The 9,367-nt window shown below is 41.4% G+C and overlaps 1 protein-coding gene across 1 annotated transcript; it reads left to right on the top strand.

The window, feature by feature from the left end:
* Positions 1-2,071: 2,071 nt before the first annotated feature.
* LOC106333291 (U-box domain-containing protein 54-like) lies at positions 2,072-9,206 on the top strand. Its single transcript, XM_013771754.1, has 7 exons — positions 2,072-2,268; positions 2,824-2,927; positions 3,070-3,200; positions 3,291-3,392; positions 3,505-3,558; positions 8,827-8,929; positions 9,009-9,206. Exons 1-7 carry the CDS (start codon positions 2,118-2,120, stop codon positions 9,204-9,206), a joined length of 843 nt encoding a protein of 280 aa, XP_013627208.1. The 5' UTR covers positions 2,072-2,117.
* The last annotated feature ends 161 nt before the right edge of the window (positions 9,207-9,367 follow it).

Below are 9,367 nucleotides of genomic sequence, written 5' to 3'. Positions count from 1 at the left end.
ATGTTTTTGATTGTTTTGAATTTTGGATTTGCTGGTTGAGAAAACCAAGCAAGAAGGATTTAGGGGATTGATATGTATAATGGCCATCAAGATACATATTTAGATTTAAGGATTTTGATGGTGAGGTTTTTGATGGCCGGCTTATTCATCCTGCTAGAATATCTGGTGATGTGGATGATCAAAGGGTTTGATTATGGGTTTTGATCCTTTAGACAATCCGGATTTAAGGTCGGATCAAATAGGAGAAAAAAGGAGAGCCGATTTAAAGGCTTATACTAATATCTTTTATAATTTCAAATAGTTCTTAGAAACAAGATTCATATAGATCTTAGATTATTAATAAGTTTTATAAATTTTTAGAGATTCTTAGATCTTTAGAGATTCAAATAATTTTAGAATCAAAATTCATATAGATCTTAGATTCAAGATTAATATTTGAGATAATTTTAGATCTATAAATTTTTATAAGTTTTAGGATTCATATAGATCCAAGATTCAGATATATGATGTTCTTAGATCTTTAGGTTTTGATTAGTTTACCTTTTACACCACAAGGATTCTGAATGGACCACCGTGAGAGAGAGGGAGTGATCCGCGGATTGAGGTGGTTGAGAGAGAGGTGGAAGAGCTGGCCAGAAAACCGTGAGAGAGATAGACTTGGCCGGCGGAACAAGGCTGATGGCCAGAAGAGATGGCCGGAAAAGAGATGATCGCCGGCGGATGGGATTGCTCAGGTGGAGAGAGTCTCGTGCTGATAACGTGTTAAAATTTGAGAAAAGATTTGTGAGAATGTGTTGTATATTTCTTATTGCTTACACCACTATATATAGTGGTTCATACAAGATGGAGTCAAAGAGAGAATTGATTACAAAGATACTCAACATAATGACATGGTCAAACTCATAAAGACTAAGGTTGAATGGGTCTTCCATGTGGCTGGATGTAAACCCCCAATGGACTCTAGTCTTGAACTTGTATGGTCTATGTTATGGACCATCCACTTCATGATTCATAACAATTTTTTTTTTTTGCTGGTAATAAATTTACATTTTCAGGTTTTTCAAAAACAAAAAGAAATTACATTTTCAGTTTATTTAGTCAAGAGATGTTACACTCCAGAACATTCTTGGATTTAAATTATATATAAATTACAGAAAATGATAATGGAGTTAACATAGGTAGTCAAGTCAACAAAACAAGAGATACCTCAGAAAAAATCCCTTCGGGGATTTCTGGCGAGGTGGCTCTTCGGGGTGAGCCCATTCACTATAAAAAGTTCAACACTCTGTCGGCGGGGTGGTACTGAAACCTCTCCAAAAAAATCCTACGGGGTTTTCCTGGATGCGGGGCCCTTCGGGGTGTGGTCAGTCACTATAAAAAGTTTACCCACAACAGTAAAAATCCCTTCGGGGATTTCTGGCGAGGTGGCTCTTCGGGGTGAGCCCATTCACTATAAAAAGTTCAACACTCTGTCGGCGGGGTGGTACTGAAACCTCTCCAAAAAAATCCTACGGGGTTTTCCTGGATGCGGAGCCCTTCGGGGTGGGGTCAGTCACTATAAAAAGTTGACCCACAACAGTTTTAACCAGGGCGTCTAGCTCTGGTGGTAAAGGACTCACAGCTGTGAGCACCGCCACCTGAGTTCGATTCCCGGCCACTGCGGATTTAACATTTGGGCCGCAGCGACACAGATTAGTTTCTTGGACCTGGAAAGCCGTCTGGGGAAACTGTGTTTAATCAAAAAAAAAAAAAAAAGTCAACAAAACAAAATTTGATGATCACCAAGATAAACCCCGACACCTTTTATTTTGGTTCGACACTATTCTCACAACTTAAGGTCCAAGTGATTTCGACTATTATTCCCGGAAACTTAATAAAGAAGAGTGTAGAAAGTTCAACTGATCGATTATTTTCAATAAAATAAGCTGACCCACTTGACCTGCGAAATTTGACACGTAAATGGTCCGAAATAAGCTCCTTGCAGTTTAAGTTGCAATGGACCTTGATGTGTGTGCGTGTCTCTCTCGCTCGCTATATATATTGCTCATCTCATGCACAATGGAAAGAGAAAATTAGCACACGAAAAAAAAGAGAGAAAAATAAACAAGTAAGAATCCATGGGAGAAACTTTGTATAGCGACGTCATTTATGTTGCGGTAAATCAATGTGTTCCAGAAAGTGAACTAAATTTGTTATGGACATTGAAGACTCTTCGTGTTAAGAAGCTCTGCCTTCTTCAAGTTCTTATTCCATTTTCGCCGAACCCTTGTAAGTATATATTATATATACTTCTCTACGTTCTATTTTGCTTTTTCTTTTGGTTTGGTTGGTTCAAAAGCCATAAAAGGTTCATGGACCAATACATAATACTTTGACGAATTGATTGTGTTTTTTTTTTTTAACTATTAGATGACAGTCTCAGGATGATACTATTCTTTCTCTGGGTATATACTATACATCTGAGTATATGAACATATTTGGGAACATATTAAGGAAACATATCCCAAATATCCATCTGTATATAGATAGAAAAACATGAAATCCTAGTTACATTTAATTAATCATGAAACAATCAACATCCTAACTTTACAATTTATGACCAAAATTTAGCAGAACTCTCGGCATACTACCGAAACAAATCATGTTTTGGGCTTATTCGGCTAGTATACCCCATTTGTAGTTAAGTCACACATCATGTTTAATTATTTATTTATTTATAAAATCACTTAATTAGCGATTGATATGGCACTTTTGTCTGTGTGCTCTTTTTTGTTTGCGGGTGTTAGAATTGGAATTTGACTTTCTTCGTGAATTATTTTGTAGCATGTGGGCTTAGCAAAAGTGAGATCAAAGCAATCCAAGATTCAGAGCTGAAAACTTCATATGATAGCCTTTACAAGTACCGTGATATCTGCTCAAACGAAGGGGTAAGTTAATTCTCTTTGCAGGTACAACTGTTTTAGCAATGGAAAATGTTGGAAAAATCAAAAACTACGACTGAATGGAGCTTAAAGGAAAAATGATTGATTTTTGAAAAGATTGATGGAATTATGTAATATATTGGTGCAGGTTAATGAAAAAGATGTGGGTATATCACTGGTATCAGGATATGATGTTGGTGAAGAGATTGTGAAACTCATCAATCAAAACAATATCAAGAAGCTCGTTATGGGAGCAGCAGCTAATCCTCATTATTCCAGGTAAGTAAAATTCGATTTTTGTATGTATGTTCTTGAGATTTTGAAAAAAAAGTTAATACAGAAAATAATAACATCTCCTTAATAATGCAGGGGAATGTCTATCACATCTAGAAAAGCAGAGTACGTGAGTCAACATGCACCTACTCGCTGTAAAATTTGGTTCATCTGCAAAGGGAAACTAATCAAGACAAGGTAAGTTTGAGGAATACACTTGTTTTTGTGTGTGTGTGTGTGTGTGTCTATACTACTCTTTAAAAGTATTAATTGTCACACTTTTGTTCTGTTTTTTTTTTTGGTTTAATAGAGAAGGAAGTTTCGACCTTGGATCGGATTCGCTCAAAAAACTCGGTACTCCAACGCAGCATACATCGTTATCCTATCTAGCTATGGTTTTTATTATAATCTCCTTTTTCTTACTGTATTCGATTTCCTTTTTACATTAGGGTCGGGTTTTATAACCGACTAAAGCTTTTAGTTTTGCTACATATAGTATGCTCTCGGCTTTGTGAGAGATACAACTTTGATTATTGTATGGTTTTTATTATAATCTCTTTTTTCTTAATGTATTCGAAGGGTCGGGCTTTATAACCGACTAAAGCTTTTAGTTTTGCTACATATAGTATGCTCTCGGCTTTGTGAGAGATACAACTTTGATTATTGAAATATAAATTTAAGGTTTTGTTTTAAACAACCCCAGAATCTTTACTTCTGGGCATTCTCTAAGAATTCAACGGACTTAAGAAGGCTAAAGATAACGGGCATTCTCAGAATTCAACATTACCTTTGCATTATCGGTTTCTAAACGGTACTTCTGCTCCGTCAATTGGTATCAAAGACCTTTCGATTACGATTCCAGTCGTGATCATCGATCTTCGTTTTCAATGGCACCCCGTCCAAACGAGTGGACACAAATGCAACAGTTTCTGGAGGACTTTCAGGAGAATTTTCAAGACAACATGAGACAGACTATGGCTGAAGCAATCCAGGCCGGAGTTCTGACTGGAGTTCAAGCAGCGTTTGCAGCTCATCCCGCGAACGCACAGCAACAACGCACAGCGCCAATTCAACACCAACACCGCAACAACAACCCTATCTTTGATGAACAAGACGTTGACGTCTACAATGAGAACCCATTCGGCGACAACAATCAACAACATCATCGACAACAGGAACGGCATAACAGGAACGAGGACACAAGGTGGACGTCAGGGGTGAAGATTGATATTCCCGAGTACCATGGTGGTTCGCAACCAGAGGATCTACTCGACTGGATTGTGACCATCGACGAATTCATAGAATTCAAAAATGTTCCAGAACACAAGAGGGTGCCTCGCATTACGACTCGTTTTCGCGGACACGCCGCGGACACGCTGCGGCATGGTGGAGTCAACTTAAACTTTTTCGAACTCGTCGTGGGAAGGACAAGATAACGTCATGGGATAAGCTCAAGAAACACATGAGGAAAACCTTTATCCCATACAACTATGAGCGCCTCTTGTTTCATAAGTTTCGCAATATTCGCCAAGGATCACGATCCGTAGAGCAATATGCTAACGAATTCTATCAGATCCTCACACGAATGGATATTCATGACTCTAAGGATTAGTTAGTGGCTCGTTTTATTGCAGGCTTACGACCGCAGCTCCAAAAAATACTCCAACAGTTTGATCCATGCTCTGTTTCGGAGGCTTGACAACGAGCATTACTAGTCGAACAGCAAACACGCTTGGGGGCTACACAATGGTCTGGTAACTCTCGCCCTCGCTCTACTACGATCGCTGACGACACCAAGTCAGCTACATGATTCGACTACAACATCAACGGGCCCACGCAACGACAACCGCACCGGGGAACCTGTTGCAATAGTAGCAGAACCACGACCATCACGACCGAATACTCTCCGCTGTTTCACTTGTGGCGAGCGTGGACACTTACAAACCGCTCGTCCTCATGGACGTCGTGGTCTACTCACAAGTGATAAGGAGGTCATTGGAGAGCCTATCTACGATGATGACGAGGAAGACGAAAACGTAGAGGAAGAATAAGTCTGTCGCGACAGTGGAACTTTCCTTATGCTACGCCGGAATTGTCTCGCTCCTAAGGCTAGTGAAGATGGACAGCGAACATCCTTGTTCAGCTCTACTTGTACGGTTAAAGGCAAAGTTTGCAGATTTGTGATAGATTCGGGTTGCTCGTCTAACATCGTCTCCGAGGAAGCAGTTCGCAAGCTCTCTTTGACAACCGAATCTCACCCCCACCCCTATCGACTTCTCTGGATGCAGACAAGCGCATAGGTCTTTGTCGCTCAACGCACGCTCCTAACATTGTCTATTGGGTCGTTCTACAAAGACACATTTTACTGCGACATCGCTTCAATGGATGTGTCCCACCTCATCTTAGGCCGTCCATGGCAATACGATAGGGAAGTGATGCACAACGGCAAACTTAATATGCATTCTTTCATGTTTCAAGGACGTAAGATCACGCTCCTCCCATCACCTGAGACGGACCGTATTCCTCCTCCACAACAAAAAACGACACAACAAAGTCTCATAATCATCTCCAAGTCACAATTTGAAGAGGAAATACGTGAGCCATGTCCACTTTTTGCCTTGGTCGCGGTAGATACTAAACCAGAGCAAGGCGTAGTCATTCCTCCCGAGTTTACACCGGTCATCAACGAGTTTCAAGCTCTTTTTACGGAAGACCTACCCGCAGGACTCCCTCCTCTCCGTGATCTACAACATCATATTGATCTTGTACCTAATGCCACCTTACCGAACCGTGCTCATTATCGAATGAGTCCCGAAGAACATGAAGAGCTAAGGCGGCAAGTTGAGGAACTCTTACTCAAAGGTTATGTGCGGGAAAGCCTCAGCCCATGTGCGGTACCGGCTCTCCTGATCCCGAAGAAAGATAAAACTTGGCGAATGTGTGTCGATAGCCGCGCGATAAATAAGATCACAACCCGTTACTGATTTCTGATACCTTGTCTTGATAACCTATTGGATCAGATTGGTAAGGCATCTATAGTCACTAAACTTGATCTTAAAAGTGGTTACCATCAGATTCGAATTCGCCCCAGAGATGAATGGAAGACGGCGTTCAAGACGCGTGAAGGATTATTTGAGTGGTTGGTCATGCCTTTCTGATTGTCTAACGCTCCTAGCACTTTTATGCGCGTTATGAATCAAGCTCTACGTCCATTCATCGGAAAGTTTGTCGTTGTTTATTTTGATGATATTCTCATCTTCAGCACTACAGTTCACGATCACCTCAGTCACATACGAGACGTATTGGTGGCTCTTCGACGCGAGAAACTTTTTGTGGCCAAGCATAAGTGCGAATTTGGCGTCTCAGAGGTTCTGTTCTTGGGTTATGTGGTCTCGGCTACAGGTCTGCGAGTGGATCCCCAGAAGATAGCCGTGATTGCTTCGTGGCCGACGCCAACAACAGTTTCGGAGGTTCGCAGTTTTCACGGCCTGGTGTCCTTCTACCGACGTTTTGTGCATAACTTTAGCGCTATAATGACTCCCATTACAGATTGCATGAAGCATATATCCTTCGTGTGGTCGCTGGAAGCCTCGCTCGCGTTTGAGGTTATCAAAACCAAACTCACGATGGCCCATATTTTGGTACTTCATGACTTCGATCAACCCTTCGAACTACATTGTGACTCAAGCAAGTTAGGTATTGGCACGGTCTTAAGTCAGCAAGGTCGCCCGGTAGCCTATTATAGCGAGAAGATGACAGGGGCGCGAGCTCGTTATAGTACTTATGATATCGAGTTTTATGCCATCGTCCAAGCGATCAAACATTGGCGACATTATCTCGCGCATACGGAGTTCGTACTTTTTACAGATCACGTGGCATTGAAGTATTTGAGTACACATGATAAAATCTCTTCCCGTCATGCTTCGTGGATAACTTATTTGCAGCAATTTACGTTTGTTATCAAACATCAATCCGGGAAGCTGAACAAAGCTGCAGACGCATTGAGTCGTCGACATGCGTTAGTCTCCACGTTACGGGTCAGTGTTGCGGGTTTTGAGTGCTTCGCCTAATTGTATCCTACTGATCCTTTCTTCGCGTCGATTTGGTTGGATCTTACACATGGGATTCGGTCTGACTATTCGTTAGTCGATGGCTTTCTGTTTAGTAACAACCGCCTGTGTGTACCCGAGTGTAGCCTTCGTTTGCAGATTATTTTGGAGTTACATTGGGAAGGGCATGTTGGACGCGACCGGACGCTCAAGTTAGTTACAGACTCTTATTTTTGGCCTACTTTGCGGCGTGATGTTGAGAGGTTCGTCGCTCGTTGCACCACTTGCCAGCAGAGTAAAGGTCATGCCTCCAATGCGGGTTTGTACCTCCCTCTACCCATTCCAACACAGCCTTAGAGTGACATCAGTATGGATTTCGTCTTAGGCCTGCCTCGAACACAGCGTGGCAATGACTCAATCTTTGTTGTTGTCGATTGTTTTTCCAAGATGGTTCACTTTATTCCATGTAAGAAAACTGACGATGCTGTCCAGGTCGCCACATTGTTCTTTCGCGAGATCTACCGCTTGCATGGATTACCTACGTCTATTGTGTCCGACCGGGATTCACGCTTCATTGGCCATTTTTGGCGTTCTCTTTGGAAGCTGCTACGCACCAAATTAAGTATGAGCTCTGCTTATCATCCTCAGACAGATGGCCAAACCGAAGTTGTTAATCGTAGCTTAGGAAACATGTTACCGTGCCTTGTTGGAGATAATTTGAGGTCGTGGGATTCTCTTCTGTGTCAGGCAGAGTTTGCTCACAACCATGCCCATAATAGAAGCCTTGGCTTCAGTCCGTTCAAGGTAGTCTACGGTGTGATTCCTCTTGGTCTGTTGGCTTTGGCTGTTATCCCTCAACCCGGTGAGTTTCATGGAAGGGCGTTGGAGCTTGTTGATGAAATTGTCGACATTCATGCTCGCGCACAGGACAACTTGGCAGAGACCACTATTAAGTATAAACGACAAGTGGATAAACGGCGTCGAGAAGTTAATTTTCAGGTTGGGGATTACGTCTGGGCGGTTTTGAACAAAGAAAGGTTTCCGACAGGTCAGTATAACAAACTCAAACCACGAAAGATTGGACCAGTTCAGATTGTAGAGAAGATCAATGCCAATGCCTACCGGCTCCTTCTTCCTTCTCATATTCATACCGCTGATGTGTTTAATGTTAAGCATCTCTTCAAGTATGAGCCAGATGACGACGTGCTTTCGGGATTCGTGGACGAATCTTTCGTAAGGGAGGGGACCTGATGCAACATACATCGTTATCCTATCTAACTATGGTTTTTATTATAGTTTCCTTTTTCTTAATGCATTTGATTTCCTTTTTCCATTAGGGTCGGGCTTTATAACCGACTAAGGCTTTTAGTTTTACTATATATAGTATGCTCTTGGCTTTGTGAGAGATACAACTTTGATTATTGAAATATAAATTTAAGGTTTTGTTTTAAACAACTCTTGAATCCTTACTTCTGGACATTCTCTAAGAATTCAACAGACTTAAAAAGGCTAAAGATAACGGGCATTCTCAGAATTCAACGTTACCTTTGCATTATCGGTTACTAGACAGTACTTCCGCTCCGTCAAAACCCAAACACAGGAAACAATCCAGATAAAGATCATTCTGTAAACAATGAGAGCGACGCAGACTGTGCTCCCGAAGATTATTTTTGTCCCATTTCAAAGGTTAGGGATTCAAAACCACCTCTGCATCTTGAAATACTATGCAATGGTTTTGGCTCATCATAAATTGATATTGGTTTAGGACATAATGAGAGATCCTCTTGTGGCTGCTGATGGTTTCACGTACGAGGCCAAGAATATCAGATACTGGCTAAATGTAGGGAATAATACGTCGCCACAAACAGGAGCAAGGCTCGCTCATCGCGATCTTACCCCAAACTACACTCTTCGTTCACTCATCATGGACTGGCTGCAGCACCACCCAAATTATAAACATTGATAAATTTAAATGTCGATTATATTGTGAGTTTTGGAATTTCTTTGTGAGAACAATATATATGATATAATACCTTCATGTGTTTACTGTTAGAATACTATCATCATACATGGAGGCTAAGCATCAATTTTTTTTTGTCTGTAAAATTGCTACCCTCGTTGAGT

The sequence above is a fragment of the Brassica oleracea genome, chromosome C3 (assembly GCF_000695525.1).
Source record: "Brassica oleracea var. oleracea cultivar TO1000 chromosome C3, BOL, whole genome shotgun sequence".
Taxonomy (NCBI): domain Eukaryota; kingdom Viridiplantae; phylum Streptophyta; class Magnoliopsida; order Brassicales; family Brassicaceae; genus Brassica; species Brassica oleracea.
Note: the sequence above shows the minus strand (reverse complement) of the source record. Positions and strands in the feature narration are given on the sequence as shown.

Excerpts from the sequence above, each read along its gene's own strand:
- LOC106333291 (XM_013771754.1), top strand. The coding sequence starts at position 2,118 with ATGGGAGAAACTTTGTATAGCGACGTCATTTATGTTGCGGTAAATCAA. Across the intron at positions 2,928-3,069 it reads ATATCTGCTCAAACGAAGGG|GTTAATGAAAAAGATGTGGG; the intron begins GTAAGTTAATTC and ends ATATTGGTGCAG. Across the intron at positions 3,201-3,290 it reads GCTAATCCTCATTATTCCAG|GGGAATGTCTATCACATCTA; the intron begins GTAAGTAAAATT and ends TTAATAATGCAG.